The 17296-nt window shown below is 43.6% G+C and overlaps 1 protein-coding gene across 2 annotated transcripts in view; it reads right to left on the reverse strand.

Moving 5' to 3' along the window:
* abca2 (ATP-binding cassette, sub-family A (ABC1), member 2) overlaps window positions 1-17296 on the reverse strand; it is a 508234-nt gene that overhangs the window by 75843 nt on the left and 415095 nt on the right. Inside the window, exons 28-31 of one of the 2 annotated variants that reach the window (XM_080212375.1) lie at window positions 16343-16555; window positions 14797-14899; window positions 12514-12842; window positions 5241-5454 (exon numbers count right to left, since the gene is read on the reverse strand). In XM_080212375.1, coding sequence (XP_080068501.1) covers window positions 5241-5454; window positions 12514-12842; window positions 14797-14899; window positions 16343-16555 — 859 coding nt within the window. Of the gene's footprint in view, window positions 1-5240; window positions 5455-12513; window positions 12843-14796; window positions 14900-16342; window positions 16559-17296 lie in introns of both variants that reach the window. The other variant, XM_080212373.1, reaches the window with a different exon arrangement.

Genomic DNA, 17296 nt, shown 5'->3' on the forward strand with positions numbered 1-17296 from the left:
TCCTCTGCATCCTCCTTTCCTTTCACTTTTATCTGACCCCATTCCTTCTTCTAATATTACTCCATTGATATGTTTTCACTTTCCCCTCTGAACCCAAATGATTAGCCCTCAGCAAAACATAGAACATAGAACATAGAACATTACAGCGCAGAACAGGCCCTTCGGCCCACGATGTTGCGCCGACCAGTTACAAAAACAATGACCCACTAGCCTATACCAATCCCTTTTCGTCCATAAACCTATCCAGAGATCTCTTAAACGCCCCCAAACTAGACGCATTTACAACTGCAGCAGGCAGGGCATTCCAATCCCTCACCACCCGCTGGGTAAAGAACCTACCCCTGACATCCGTCCTGTAGCTACCCCCCCTTAATTTAAAGCCATGCCCCCTCGTGCTAGCTTTCTCCATCCGAGGAAAAAGGCTATCACTATCCAAAGGCCTTGGTTACATCCCTACCTCAATGAGTTTCAAAATTCGCACAGTGCAGATGTCTTCTTCAGTTACCTTCTTTGGCCTGAAGTCCTCTCCCTGCAGACCAAACTCTTTCACCAGTCTCCAGTATTCCCTTCCCACCTGCGCCCTTTGCTCTGGCCTCTCCCCCTCTCTAGATCTCTTCATTGCGAGTTGTTGGTGTGACCTTGACTGCCTCAGTTTCTCTGCTCTCTTCATTCACTCTAAACAACCTTCCTCTCAGCACGCTGCAGTCAGGTCCACCCCTAACATCAAACTGTTCACAGCACAGCTGATGTTAAATGCTCAGGTATTCCAAATCCAGGTATTTCCAGAAGGGAAACTTGAAACACCTGCTCTCAATGATTCTTTTTGAAATTTAGTATAATGTGAGGCTCACCTCAGAGAAAGATGTTTCAGGTGCCTTTAGTTTCCTGGTCTCTAACCATTTCCTTTTTGTCATAGCTGTGCAAACTTGATATCTAAATCCCTCAGGAAGACAATCCGAGAGCTCTCTGTGTCTTCTCTGAGCGGAGTCCTCAACCACCACCGACCTCCTTCACCTAATTAAAAGTTGTTGCCCTAGGAAGCCGTATGGGTCCAGCTATTTATGTATTTCTATGAGGTATGTTGAATATTGACACATTGAGAACTGTACTGGTTTCTACTCTTGCCCCTGAACTCAAAAACAACATCAAATTTGCTTAAAATTTCCAACCTTCCCTTGACATCACATGGCTCACCTCTGCCTCTTCCTTTCCCATTACCTATCTCTATCTCTGGGATTAAACTAATAACTAACATTCACTGTAAGAGTGCTGGCTCCCACAATAACCTTCAATGCACGTCCTCCCACCCCGGCTCCCGTAAGGACTCTATTCCCTTCTCCACGTTTCTCCGTCTCTGTCACCGATTGACAATTCTAACTTCAATTCCAATGCTTCTGATATGGGCTTCCATTTCCTCCAAGGATTTCCCCACCACAGTGGTTGGCAGTTCCCCCGAGTGGACCCATTCCATTTCTCACACTTGCCCTCCCTCCCAGAGCCATGGGAGGGTTTGTCTTTGCCTAACCTTCCACCCCATCAGTCTCCACATTAAACAGATCATCTTCTGCCATCTCCAGCCTGATGTTGTCACCAAACACGTTGACTTCTCCCTTTCAGCATCCCATTCCCCCCTGATATTCTTGTCCACTCCTCAGTCCCCCCTAAGCCACTCTTCTCCTTCCCACGGCACCTTTCCAAGCAAGCATAGCAGATGTTATACCTATCTCCTGTCCTTTTCATCTTATGAACGCTTCATCTGGGAACATAAGCAAAATTGCATGACAGATTTTGTTGAAAACCTCAACTCAATCTGCAAGCATGGCACTGAGCTTCTGTAGTGATAATTCTCTGTCCCACTCTGACCTCAGCCTTCTACATGTTCGGACCCAAGGAACGGCATCTCAACCTTCAATGATTGTCCGAAGATGTGCGGGTTGGGTTGACTGGCCATGCTGAATTGCCCACAGTGTCCCGGGATGTGTAAGTTAGAGGAGGTAAATGTGTGGGGTGATGGGGATAGGGCCTGGGGTGCGATTGTTGTCAGTGCAGACTGTATGGGCTGAGTGGCCTCATTCTGCACTGTTGGGTTTCTATGAATTGGCCATTTAACACTCTCTCAGACTCAACACTGAGTTTAACAATTTCAGATCATAATCGCTGCCCCTATTCTTCAAGTAGGCAGCTGTTGGCAATGACTCCCATTCACACTTCCTGTGGACACATCTCTTGTTTCTTTCCCCTTTTGCTTTGTGCCCTTGTCACGTCCGCCATTTAATCTCTGCCGCCTTCCACTCTATCGCAGATCTTCCCTCTTGCTCTTCCTCCTCCCCACTTTTCATGTTTCCGTAATTGCCTCAAATCCATCACATCCCTAACCTTTCCCAGTTCCAAGACAAGGTTATCGACCTGAAATGTTAATTAAGTTTCTCCCTTGACAGATGCTGCCTGATTTGCTGGGTACTGTCAGCATTTTCTGTTCTTATTTCTCTGCACAGAGGAAAATAGTGTCATCACGTTATGTAACATCACATATCAGTGTCTCTTTCAAGAAAAATATTGAGATACATTTTCAATTAAAATAGAGGAACTCTCAGGAAAAAAATGTCCCTCCTCTATACCTGGTAATTAGAGAGAAAATAGTTGGAAATGGAATGAAGAATTAATGAGAACTAAATTCAGGAAGACAGAAAGAGAGTATTATAATCATTATTATCTGTCATGCAGTAAAAAGAATAATCAGATCTCACAGGAATGAGGCCTAATGAGACACTAGTTACATTTTTTGATTGGCATTGAAGTAGAATATTCTACCAATGCAATTTTACTGAAATAATATATTCCAATTCTGCATAATCACTAAACCACACAGTTGGGTTGAAGTTTTATTTTACGGATGCACAGTATGCAAGCTGTTCAAAGAATCACCACTGTGCAGAAAGAGGCCACTTGGCCCACTGAGTCTGTACCAACCCAGGCCCTATTCCCATAACCTTCATTTACCCTGCTAATCTCTCTGACACTAAGGGGCAATTTAGCATGGCCAATCAGCCTAACCTGCACGTCTTTGGACTGTGGGAGGAAACCGGAGCACCCAGAGGAAACCCACGCAGACATGGGGAAAATGTGCAAACTCCACACAGACAGTGACCCAAGGCCAAAATTGAACCTGGGTCCCTGGCACTCTGAGGCAGCAGTGCTAACCACTGTGCCAGAGTGCCACCCTGTTTGGTCTCATTATTTCAAATCAAATGATCAATGTTTTGAATGGAGTATAGTTTTATCTCTGAGGAGTGGAGACGCCATGCCATCAGTTAAGGCCCTTACGTTGGCAATTGACACCCACCTAAGTGTCTCACTCTGGCATTACCCTGGATCTCTGGACCAATAGTCCAGTGAAAATACCACTATGCCATCAGTCCCTCTCCCTGATGGAAGGATGTTGATTTATCTCAATTGTTTCTTGCAGTTGATGGAACACAGAGGATGGGCAATAAATATTGGTCCAGCCAGAGACTCCCACATCCCATGAAACCAATTAAAAGAAAGAGACAATTGTAAGTTGTATAGTTGGGGCATAGAAAGATTAAATTAGTGCAGAAAACTGGCAGACAGAGTTGACAAACTGTGAGGCTATTCGATTAGGATTTAAGAGAAACGAACTGGAATAGTTTCTTAATGGGAAAAAACTAGAAACTTTGCGGGAATGAAATGAATTTTGCACTCATGTACAAAAATCATTGAAAGTTGATGTAAAGGTAAAAGAAAAAAATCAAATGGAACGAATAGTCTTTATCTCAAAAGAGTTGGAACATAAAAATGAAGAAGTGATGTATCAGTTGCATACAGCCTTGGTCAGAACCCATTTGGAGCACTACATTCAGTTTTGTAAAGATATACTAGCCTTAGACAGGGGTAGAGGATAGATCCATCAGAATCATTTCAAGGTTTGAAGGGTTATAGTGTAAGGTAATGTTACATAAATTTGAATTATTCAAATTCCCTTTGAATTTAAAAGGTTGAGGTATTCAAAATGATAAAATAGATTTGAGGAGCAGATTGACTTGAAGAAGGATGTGAAGACTTTGGAGCGGGCACAGAAGAGACTTACTCAAATGGTCTCAGGGATGAGGAATTACAGTTATATGAATTTACTGGAGAAGCTGAGGTTGTTCCCCTTAGAGTGGAGAAAGCTAGCTGGAAATTCAATAGAAATATTCAAAATCCTAAAGGTTGTAGGCAGAGTAAATAAAGGGAAATGGTGTCAAATGGCTGAAGGATGAATAAGCAGAGGGTACTAATTTAAGACAATTAGCAAAAAAACAAGAAACAACAGGAGACAAAACGAGTGGTTGGGACTTGGCACTGCCTGATGGAAACAGATTCAATTGCAGGGTTTTGAGGAAAGAGTGGGAGGTGGGGATTAAATGAATTGCTCTATGAAAAAGCTAGGGCAAACTCAATGGGCCAAATGGCCTTGTTCTACATTGTCACATTCTATGACTCTATGTTACTGAGAAACTATTTCCTTTGCTGGGCATATCTAAACTGGGATAAGGGTGAAGGTATGACGCTAACAGAACATTGCCAAATTGTGTAGATTGTCGGACCTTGTGCCATGTGGATCCAGATGGAGCACTGCTATTTGGGATGAGTATCAGCAGCTCCAGGGTCTCTGTGTACACAATTTTCTATTTATGCTGCAGTAACCGCTGGATTGTTGCACAACTTTAGGGCCACGTATTCAGATTTGTCTTGAGCTGTAATCAAACTATGCAAGTATACTCCACTGGGAAACACTGCAATTGGCAAGGACGGTTTACGTTCTTCCATCTTATCTTGGTAAACTGGATTTGAACCCAGACATTAGAGGACCCCATTCCAGCTCACCAGGTCATCCTGTCCAAGACACATGCAGACTTATTCGATGGGAGCAATGATTGAGTCCAACAGCTAAACCAACCAAAACAGAAAAGGCTGCAAAATCTGAACAGGTCTGACAGCATCTGCGGGGAGAGAACAGAGCCAACGTTTCGAGTCTAGATGACCCTTCGCCATTCTAATGAAGGGTCATCTAAAGGCTGGCTCTATTCTCTCCCCACAAATGCTGTCAGACCTGCTGAGACTCTCCAGCGTCTTCTGTTTTTGTTTCAGATTCCAGCATCCGCAGTGATTTGCTTTTAACTAAACCGACCACCCACTGCTGCAAATCGATAAGTGCTCAGGTGTGCGAGCCTACAAACCTGTGAAGTCTGAAGCGGTCGGAGGTGTGCAGAATGTACTCGGAAACGTTGCGGCCTGTGATGTCCACCAGAATGTCGCCTGTCACTACTTTCTTCTGTGGTGGGTGACCACCGACCCCACTTGGACAGGAGAAGCCTGTTCCTTGCATGGAGCAACTGCACCGAACTGGTTCATGAATGGGACGTGGAGCTGAAGGAGACGATGTGACTGTCTCTGAAAAAGAAACGGGGACGGGTGATCAACGGCTTACTCAAACTACCTGCAGCCCAGTTTCACATTCAGTAGAGGTATATACATCTTTTTAAAGTAAAGCTTACAATTGGTATGGATGGAACTGTGGATTCAAATGGGAAAAAGGCACTAAATCATATCACTCGTTTGGGCAGCTGGTGCAGAAATGATGGGCTGAATGGCCTCCTTCTGCACCATAACAGTTCTGAGATACTGTGAAACTTAAATACTGATCCACATCAGCACCAATGCGTTTAGATAGTAAAATGCCCCAGTGCACTAATTGACAGTAGTGTTACGAGACAAAAACTGACACTGTGCCAGGAGATTATTACTACCAACGGCCAAAAATCTAGTCAAAGCGATAGGTTTTACAGATTATGTTGAAGGAGGGGGAGAGAGCTAGAGAACTGGAGAGGTTTAGGGAAGGAATTTCAGAGCTTGGTGCCTGCCAACATCAATAGAGAGGTGAAATTCATTGCTGATACACAAGAGGCATGAATTGGTGGAACACAGAAATTGCAGAGGGTTCTAGGGATGGAGGAGGTAATGGCAATCGGTAGGGGTTGGCAGAGTGGGTGGTGCGGGAGCAAGGGTGGGGGCGTGTGAATGTGTGAGTGGGGAAGAGGAGCGGCATGGCGCACAGTGGTTAGCACTGCTGCCTCACAGCGCCGGGGACCCGGGTTTGATTCCCGGCTTGGATCACTGTCTGTGTGGAGTCTGCATGTTCTGCCCGTGTCTGTGTGGGTTTCCTCTGAGTGCTCCGGTTTCCTCCAATAGCCTGAAAGATGCGCGGGTTGGGTGTATTGGCCATGCTAAATTCTCCCTCAGTGTTCCTGAACAGGTGCCAGAGTGTGGCAACTAGGGGATTTTCACAGTAACTTCATTGCACTGTTAACGTAAGGCTCCTAGCGACACTAATAAATAAACCTTTAAACCGTAAACTGAAAGGATATGGAGGGATTTGAACATAAGGATGAGAATTTTAAGTTCCGTGTATTACTGGACCAAGCATTAATGGAAATCAGGAATATATGGGTGGGTGATGGGTGGTGAATGGGACTTGTTGTGGTTGAAATGGAAGTAACACAGTTAATGGATTACAGAGAGTGGAGGATGGGAAACTGACAGGGTGGTGGAGAGGAGTATTTGTATACTCAAGTCCAGAGATAACAAAAATATGGACAAACAGAAAAGCAATTCCAGGCCACCACTCTAGAAAATGAAAGCCTGAAAAATCACCTTTAAAAATCAGTCCAATTTTTAAAAATATATTCATTTGTGGGACATGGGTGTCGCTGGTTGGCCAGCATTTATTGCCCAACCCTAGTTGTCCTTGAAACTGAGTGGCATGCTAGGCCATTTCAGAAGGCATTTGAGAGTCAACCACATTGCTGCGGCTCTGGGATCACATGTAGGCCAGACCAAGTAAAAGCAGCAGATTTCCTTTCCTAAAGGACATCAGTGAACCAGATAGGTTTTTCTGACAAGGGTTTCATGGTCATCAGTACATTCCAAATAAGTTTTATTGAATGCGAATCTCACCATCTGCCGTGGCGGAATGTAAACCCGGGTTCCTAGCTGGGTTTTTGGATTAATAATTTTCGCGATAATACCACTAGGCCATTGCCTCCCCAAATGTGACCGGAATCGAACAGTTTGGTGATTCTTACTGGTGATGGAGAAATAAGGCATTTGCCAACTGCATTTCATCTTTTTTCTTATTACTATTTCTAAATGAAATATTATGTTGCATTAATAATGCAGCAGCATTTCTTCATCAAGGATCACACCCAACTTGATCACCTTCATTTTACGCACAAGAATTGGGCATATATAATTTTCATCTAGATTAGATATTAGCGACTACATGGCATTAACGGGAGAGGTCTTAAATAATGTATTACATCTATCCATTTGGAAGGCAGTTAGGCTTTTAATAGACCTATTGAAGTTCAAAGCTTCCCATTTAGACTTCGGGTAGTCTAAAGCCTCATTTAACTCTTGGTCACAGGTGTCAGATGAAGCAGCCACAATATGAACAGTATGGAAAATGAATGAGCTCCATTATCATGGCTAATGAGTCTGATAATGGAACCCATTTAGATGGAGGTGACTGGTAATTTAGTATAATAGCTTCATCAATCCCGTGATTTTAAAACTCCATGGATACTGATGCGGCATTTGTGGAATATATCCATTCTTGCATAAAAGAAAATCTTCCACAGACGTGAAAATTCAAACTGGTCTCTTTAAATTTTAGGAGTCCTTTATTTAAGGTGTCAGCTGCAGTTCCATGGCTTGTGCATGAGTCGCAAAAACCCAGCCTGCAGGTGCAGCAGGTGGTCAGGAAGGCGAATGGGATGTTGGCCTTCATAGCGAGGGGGATTGAATATAAAAGTAGGGAGGTCTTGCTGCAGCTGTATAGGGCATCGGTGAGGCCGCAGCTGGAGTACTGTGTGCAGTTTTGGTCGCCGTACTTACGCAAGGATATTTTGGCCTTGGAGGGAGTGCAGAGGAGGTTTACTAGGCTGATACCGGAGTTGAGGGGGTTGAGCTATGAGGAGAGGCTGAATAAACTAGGCTTGTACTCGCTAGAGTTTAGAAGAATGAGGGGAGATCTCATTGAGACATATAAGATGATGAATGGGATGGATAGGATAGAGGTGGAGAAACTCTTCCCGCTCAGAAAGGACAGTAGGACTAGGGGGCACAGCCTCAAGATAAAGGGGGGGGGCGGTTTAGAACGGAGTTGAGGAGGAACTTCTTCACTCAAAGGGTGGTGAATCTCTGGAATTCTCTGCCCATTGAAGTGGTGGAGGCTGCCTCGCTCAATATTTTTAAGACGCGGGTTGATGGGTTTTTGATAAGCGAGGGGATTAAGGGTTATGGGGAGAGGGCGGGAATGTGGAACTGAGCCACGACAGATCAGCCATGATCTTATTGAATGGCGGGGCAGGCTCGAAGGGCTGGATGGCCTACTCCTGCTCCTATTTCTTATGTTCTTATGTGAGTTCAAGCCCCTACTTCATAGATCTTAGCACAAAATCGAGGTTCGCAGTGCAGCACTGCCTTGGGTGCTGCCTTTTCAATGCTAAATTAAACAGAGGCCAAGGGTGGGATATTTCGGCCACACTCACCCCGAAACCAGAAAATCCCACCCGAGGTCAATGGTCGTTTTCATGGTCCGCTCCTCACCTGCTACGATTTCCGCGGAATGGAACAGGAAACATTCGCCCCCTGTCTAATCTCGCTCGTGTATATTTTTTAAAAATGGGTGGTTTAAGTCAAAGGAGTTGTGGTTCTGGCTAATATTTATCCTTCATCTAAATTATCAAAGAACCATTGAACTGTTACACAGTGCGGAATGAGGCCTTTCAGTCCATCATGCCTGCACCAGCCAAAAAAGAGAAAAAAGTAACTAGCCGCCCATTTTAATCTCATCTTCCAGCACTTGGTGCATAGCCTTTCTGATGTCAATCAAAGTACCTTTTAAATGAGTTAAGCGTTTCAGTCTCAATACCAACTTAGGTAGTCAATTCCAGATGCCCGCGACCCCCTGGGTGAAAAGATGTTTCCACATGTCTAACCCTTCTACCAAACACCTTAAATCAAAGCCCCCTGGTAACTGACCCCTCAGCTAGGGGAAAAAAGTCTTTCCTGTCTCCCCTGTCCAGGCCCCTCATAATTGTGTACATCTCAATGAGATCACCACATAGCCTCCTACCTTCTAAGAAAAACAACCCGAGTTTATCCAAACCAAAGAAAGGCCACCAATGTCTCTACTTTCTCAGAAGACTAAGGAAATCTGGCATGCCAGCTACGACTCTCACCAACTTTTACAGATGCACCATAGAAAGCATTCTTTTTGGTTGTATCACAGCTTGGTATGGGCTCCTGCTCTGCACAAGACCACAAGGAGCTACGAAGGGTCATGAATGTAGCCCAGTCCATCACACAAACCAACCAACCTCCCATCCACTGAATCTGTTTACACCTCCCGCTATCTGGGAAAAGCAGCCAGCATAATCAAGAACCTCACGCACTCCGAACATTCTCTTTTCCACCTTCTTCCGTTGGGAAAAACATACAAAAGTCTGAGGTCACGTACCAACCGACTCAAGAAAAGCTTTTTTCCTGCGGCCATCAATCTTTTGAATGGACCTACCTTGCACTATGTTGATCTTTCTCTGCACCCTAGCCATGACTGTAACACTACATTCCACACTCTCTACCTTCCTTCTCTATGAATGGTATGGTTTGTCTGAATAGCATGCAAAAAACAATACGTTTCACTGTATATTAAAACATGTGACAATAGTAATGAATGAAATGAAATCAAAATCTCTCCTCGTAGCTGCAATTTTCAAGCCCTGGTAACATTTGAGAGAGGAACGCGAGCAGATGACCCTGGGACAGGCAGTCAGCAGCACCGTGAGGGGAGTGCATGCGGAAGATATACAGCCAGACGTTCAGAAACACCTAGCATCACTGTCCGGCCAAATAACTCGCTGAAAGCATACAGTGAATATTACATCTATCTCAGTTGTACTGAAGGACCTTGTTCTATGCAGAAAACCTTTAAAATACATTTGCACCATTTGTAAGGACCATTGTAAAATGCCTGTAACACTTCTTTGACTGTACTGGAACATCTCAAAATGTGACTTGATGTATGTAAAGAACCTGAATATTATTTTGTGTGATAGCCATTTGGGAATGTTTCTCATGTTTTTGCAGGTTTCTTGTGAATTAAGTATGCTTTTGGAAAAAAAGATCGCGGCATCTTGCTGTACATAAATTCTCTACTGTATTTTCTGCAGTACAATTATGACTTTCTTTTTTTTTTACTATTAATCTTCTGTGTTTTTTTATTATTGCATATGGTGGCACAGTAGTTAGTACTGCAGCCTTACAGCACCAGGGACCCAGGTTCAATTCCGGCCTTGGGTTACTGTCGATGTGGAACGTGCACATTCTTTCCAAGTCTACGTGGGTTTCCTCCGGGTGCTCCGGTTTCCTCCCACAGTCTGAACAATGTGCTGGTTAGGCGCATTGGCCATGCTAAATTCTCCCTCAGTGTACTCGAACAGGCACCAGAGTGTGATGACTAGGGGATCTTCATAGTAACTTCATTGCAGTGTTAATGTAAGCCTACTTTTGACACTAATAAATAAACTTTAACTTTAAAGATACTGGATAATTTGCCCATAAGAAAAATCTGCTCCACCACATTATGTCTCCATTATGTATAATGACTTGGTTACCATAAACTGAACCTATAACAATGCTTGATGGTTTTCTAACTTGATCTATTCCGCAGAAATAGTTTTGTACAGTCCCAATGTATTACACGCATGATATGGACTGAATCTCATCCGTCATCATAGAGAATTACCCTGCTGTAACCCTGTAAACTGCAGTTATTTAAATAAATAACTGCAGTTTACAGAAAGTTATCTTCGATTGCAACGGGATCTTGAACAATTGGGCCAGTGGGCTGACGAACGGCAGATGTAGTTTAATTTAGACAAATGCAAGGTGATGCATTTTGGTAGATTGAACCAGGGCACGACTTACTCATTTAATAGCAGGGCGTTGGGGAGAGTTACAGGACAAAGAGATCTAGGGGTACATGTTCATAGCTCCTTGAAAGTGGAGACACAGGTGGACAGAGTGGGGAAGAAGGCATTCGGCATGCTTGGTTTCATCGGTCAGAACATTGAATACAGGAATTGTTGAAGTTGTACAAAACATTGGTAAGGCCACACTTGGAATACTGTGCGCAGTTCTGGTCACCATATTATAGAAAAGATATTATTAAACAAGAAAGAGCGCAGAAAAGATTTATTAGGTTGTCACCTGGACTTGATGGTTTGGGTTGTAAGGAGAGGCTGGATAGACGAGGACTATTTTCTCTGGAGTAGAGGAGGCTGAAGAATGATCTTATAGAGGTCTATAAAGTAATGAGGGGCACAGATCAGCTAGACAGTCAATATCTTTTCCCGAAGGTAAGGGAGTCTAAAACTAGAGGACATAGGTTTAAGGTCAGAGGAGAGAGATACAAAAGTGCCCAGAGGGGCAATTTTTTCATACAGAAGGCGGCGAGTGTCTGGACCAAGCTGCCAGAGGTAGTAGTTGAGGCGGCTACAATGTTGTCTTTTAAAAAGCATTTAGACAATTACATGGGTACGATGGGTATACAGGGATATAGGCCAAATGCAGGCAATTGGGATTAGCTTAGGGGTTTAAAAAAAAGGGCGGCGTGGACAAGTTGGGCTGAAGGGCCTGTTCGCATGCTGTAAATCTCTATGATTCTAAATCAACAAGATGTATTCTTGCGCAGGAGAGAAGCAGAATTATGAATCTGGTTTTAGAAGCCAAAACATCTTTCCCAAAATAAAATTATTATAACTAAAAATTATGCTACTTGTGAAAAGTGAGAGGCAAGGAAACGATTTTAATTGCAACTCAAGTGTTCAGCTACGATGTTCAGGATAATTACTTTGATGGCTGTTCATCGCATTTTAGTTTTAATTATTCTCCTCATATTCGGTTTAATGAAATATCAGGTAAGAGTTAAGAGCAGCCTGATCAGGCTGCTGGGACTGACAGCAGAAGGCTGGCGCTGCAGCAAAAGTAATTTTTAAAAACAGTTCCAAAAAAAACTATTTGTTAGAATGCCGACCAGAAAGTCAGGAACTTGACAAGCTAAAAAATAACATTCTGGACAGGAACGGCTAACGGCATGGTGGCACAGCGATTAGTACTGCTCCTCACAGCACCAGGTTCGATTCCTGGCTTGGGTCACTGTTACTGTTAGTCTGCACATTCTTCCCATGTCTGTGCGGGTTTTCCTCCGGGTGCTCCAGTTTCCTCCCACAGTCCGAAAGATGTGTTGGTTCGGCGCGTTGGCCATGCTAAATTCTCCGTCAGTGTGCCCAAACAGGCGACCAGGGGATTTTTTTACAATAACTTCATTGTAAAGTTAGCATGAGCCACCTATGACATTAGTAAATAAAATTATTTTTAGAAAATAACCTTTCATGGTAGCTGGTGGTGTTGTCAAGTTCCACGTGTGCGTTCCTTCATCCATTCCCATGTCGGGGAAATCTGATGGAGCAGGGGAAGGGGGCAGTGGGACAAAATTCGACAGCGGGAGGCCTTGAGTGAACGAGTCCAGGCACATCGAGTCGAAGTATTTGGAGGCCAGCATTTTGGTCTCGCTGGTCGAGAGGTTGAGAGTTTGTACGAGCTGGTCTAAGGTGCTGTTGTATGGAGTCTTCAGAACACAGGTAGCACCAATCCCCGAGGGTAGATAGAAGGTGTTTGTCAGCTGCTGGGGGCTGGCATCAGGTGATAACTTTATCCTACGGTGGAATAAAAACAATGTTATATTCAAGCAAAAAATACACATTAGTACCAAATTTTTTTTGGATTCTCTTCAAACCATGCTTGCGGGGATTACAATATAGTTACATCATTTCCTGATTATGTTCAAAAGGCACTAATCCAGGGTTGAATCAATCATTCCATACTCTGGGGTGAATTTCCCAGCCCTTCCCACTGAAAGTGACCCCCGCTCCCCCACAACAGGTCCCCTGCGGTGATTCAGCTGACCGACACAACCAGAACATCCCACCAGTGACCAATAACAAGCCACCTCCACTGCTGGAAAACACATCCTGGGGTAGGTCAGAGGAGCAGAAAATCTCAGAGGCTCTGTTCCAACAATATCCATACATCCTAATGATAGAGGAAAGCCATGCATTTTTAATATCTTATATTTGCCTTTCTGTGCGAGCTTAGCCGTTCTTTTTTGAGTTGGCAAATGCTGTACTGCGGCCACACACCAACAGAAACGCAGCCAATTGGATCTACTACAGGATCAGGAGGGTAAGTAACCTTTTTGTTTGTTATGCAGTGACTACAATTCAACACTATTTACAGAGCATGAATGGCATTATATAACTGCAAGTCTTTTCTCATGGGAACATATTCCCTCAAGTACCTCCAAGGACAGGAATCAACTGACTGTCCCAAGACCAATCAAAGGAATACGTAGGGCTGCTTTCTACCAATTTTTCAGTCCTGCAACTTCTATCTATGTGCACGCAACTGAGGTCTTCCTGAGAATAGACTAAACCTGAAGAATGCAATTTTTTTTATCCGTTCGTAGGATGTGGGCCAATATTTATTGTCCATCCCTGATGGCAATTAAGAGTCAATCACAATGCTTTGGATCTGGAGTCACGTGCAGGACAGACCAAGTAAGGATGGCGGATTTCCTTCCCTGAAGGACATTCGTGAAGCAGATGGATTTTAATGACAATTGACAATGGCTTCATGGTCATCACTAGACTTTTGATTCCAGATTTTTATTGAATCCTAATTCCACCATCTGCCGTGTTGGGATTTGAACGTGGGTTGCCAAAGCATTACCCTGGATCTGTGGAGTATTAGTCTATTACGCATTGCCTCCCCCTATAGAGTTAACAAAGTGTTTATATATTTTCTGTGTATATTGCTATTCAGTGATATAAGCTAAGAGATCTGTATTGAAGTGAAATTTGCTCTATTGATTTTCTGCTAGTGTTTAAACAGTTCTATTGTAGTTTTTTTTTCTACATATAACCAGGTTGTACATTCTTTCATGTGTAACATGTAAGTGGCAGGAGTCAGCACTTCAGGGATTAAGGAAGAGTTGCTTTATATGATAAGTATTTACTGTTGAACGAAGTAAGTCTGCAACTACAGATCTGTGTCATAGAATCCCTAGAGTGCAGAAGGAAGCCATTCAGCCCATTGAGCCTGCACCAACAATGATCCCACTCAGGCCCAATACCCAGAACCCCACATATTTACCCTGCTAATCCTCCTGACACTAATGGTCAATTTAGCATGGCCAATCAAGCTAACCCGTACATCTTTGGAGTGTGGTAGGAAACTGGAGCACCCAAAGGAATCCCATGCAGACACAGGGAGAACATACAGACTTTACACAGACAGTGGACCCAAGCCGGGAGTCGAACCTGGGTCCCTGGAACTGTGAGGCAGACTGTGCTACCCAGTCTTACTTGAGTCTTACTTGCATATCTTGGAAAAAAATACAGAAGACTTCAGCTGAAGTTTCTAACGTCCCTCAAATGATTGAATACAATATTTAATGGAATCAAGGGTGCAACATCTGTAGAAGAAACAAGCTTTGTTGAGCTAAGTAATCAGCACTTCCTCAACTCTTTACGTGCTCTTCATTTTCTGTGATGCCTTGTAATCAATTAAGCAATAATGTGTGCTTTTTAAAAGTCTCTTCTAACCTCATACCTGTACTCATTTCTCTCTTCATTTGCATATGGTATAAAGTTTCCTCGTGGCTGAGTATAATTGTGGTACTGAGATGGGGAAAGTATCAGAGGAGGCAAGTCACCTGGAAAAATAGAGATAAATCAGGTAAAGATCCCACAGGTGAAAATATAAAGCAATCCCAAAGAATAAATCTCAGCTCGACTCAAACACGTCCATTTAGGTTTTTTTGAACCTGTCAATATTGTCAGGAAAATTGCAATGACATTAAAATATTGGGAAGATTCAAAAGATTGGATTATTTTCTGCTGTGTATATATTTTTGAAAACTGTGGGAAAATGCAAGCTGCTTAAGGTCAGGACAGGTCATAGAATCTCTATAGTGCAGAAGGAGGCCATTCTGTTCATCGCATCTGTGCTAACAGTAATCCCCGTAACCCCACTAATCCCTCTGACACTAAGGGGCAATTTAGCATGGCCAATTGACCTAACCTGCACATCTCTGGAGTCATTGTTAAGAAGCCAATGTCTTTGCTATGTTGATATGTTTAGCAATACTTTATTCTTGTTCATTTTATTGTCTTACTTTATTTAAAAACATCACAAAATGCCTGGGACATTATTTGCTGGATTTTAGCCTTTCTACACCCAAATTGCAAAAATAGAGTTAGAGCAATTGTTTCAAGTTTCCCTCCTAAGATTTGGAATAACTTGGCATTTACCATCAGATGTGTCCTTAACAAGACATAGCATTGTTACCTGAATTTTTAAACATAGAATCATAGAATCCTACAATGCAGAAAGAGGCCCTTTGGCCCATTGAGTCTGCACAACCAGACCTAGATCCTACCCCCATATCCCTACGTATTATACCCACTATCCCTCTAACCTACACATCCCTGGACACTAAGGGGCAATTTCTTAGCATGGCCAATTAACCTAACTCTTACATCTTTGGACTGCGGAAGGAAACCAGAGTACCCAGAGGAAACCCACACAGACATGAGGAGAATGTGCAAACTCCACACAGACAGTGACCCGAGCCAGGAATCGAACCCAGGGCCCTGGAGCTGTGAAACAGCAGTGCTAACCACTGTGCTACCGTGCCGCCCCAAGTTTATTTATTACTGTGACAAGGTTCAGTTTATGATAACCAAGTCCTTATGCACAATAGAGATATAATGTGGTGCAGCAGATTTTTTCTTATGGGCAGATCAGGGCAAATTATCCAATATCTTTAAAGTTTAAGTTTAGTTATTATTGTCAATGCAATGAAATTACTGTGAAAATCCTCTGGCTGCCACATTCCGCACCTGTTCAGGTACACTGTGGGAGAATTTAGCACGGCCAATGCACCTAACCAGCACATCTTTCAGACCGTGGGAGAAGACCGGAGCACCCAGAGGAAACCCATGCAGACACAGGAAGGATGTGCAAACTCCACATAGACAGTGACCCTAGCTGGGAATCGAACCCAGGTCACTGGTGCTCCGAGTCAGCAGTGCTAACTACTGTGCCATCCTAACCACTGTAACACTTGCCGCTCCTTGCGTATTCTGAATAATACCTATTTCGGGCACTGAGAGAGCCACCGTCATTGCCACACACACAAAGAATGCTGGGAGCAGGATCTGGGAGAAAAGACTCTTGGTGTTGCGTTTGGCACAGTGATAACGTTTCACTATTAGCCCGTAGAACTGACACAGTTTCAGCCAGGAGCCCTCCAGTTTGGTACTCCCTTGACCCTCCAGGACAAAGCTCTTTAAGTCTGGTTCTGGTTCTGCTGTAGGTGGCAAGAGGGAAGAGACAAGAAACAGTGATCAGCATTTGGGAACACTCACTGCAGCCCATTTAAAATCTGAGTTTTTCAATCTTTCTTTTGCTGGCACATTCTCAAAACATGTTCAAAAAAATTTCATCATCTGCTTTAACAGTGTATACTCTGGACCATATGTATGCGCTTGATTTTATGCTCTGTTTGTACCATTAATATCCAACAACCTTTGCAACGCTCTGTACCAACTTGAATGATTAAGCTTATTTATTGAAGTGACGGCTTTCAAGACGTAGTCACCGATTTTCCACTTCTGCCCGTAATATCTTTGGTGCTCTGACGCTGATGATTCTGCCTGTCCCTGAAACAAAGAGCTTCTCACAAAGCGGCAAGCCCAAATTGCGATGACCACGAATTAGAGAAAGCGCCATCATGAGATTGGAAGCATTGTCACATTGACCTAGGAAGCATAGAAAATTACAGCTCAGAAACAGGCCTTTTGGCCCTTCTTGTCTGTGCTGAACCATTTTTTGCCTAGTCCCACTGACCTGCACTTGGACCATATCCCTCCACACCCCCTCTCATCCATGAACCCGTCCAAGATTTTCTTAAATGTTAAAAGTGAGCCCACATTTACCACTTTATCCGACAGCTCATTCCACACTCCCACCACTCTCTGCGTGAAGAAGCCCCCCCAATATTCCCTTTAAATTTTTCTCCTTTCACCCTTAACCCATGCCCTCTGGT

Source organism: Carcharhinus amblyrhynchos, chromosome 25 (assembly GCF_965287045.1).
Source record: "Carcharhinus amblyrhynchos chromosome 25, sCarAmb.v2.hapA, whole genome shotgun sequence".
In the NCBI taxonomy this organism is placed as follows: domain Eukaryota; kingdom Metazoa; phylum Chordata; class Chondrichthyes; order Carcharhiniformes; family Carcharhinidae; genus Carcharhinus; species Carcharhinus amblyrhynchos.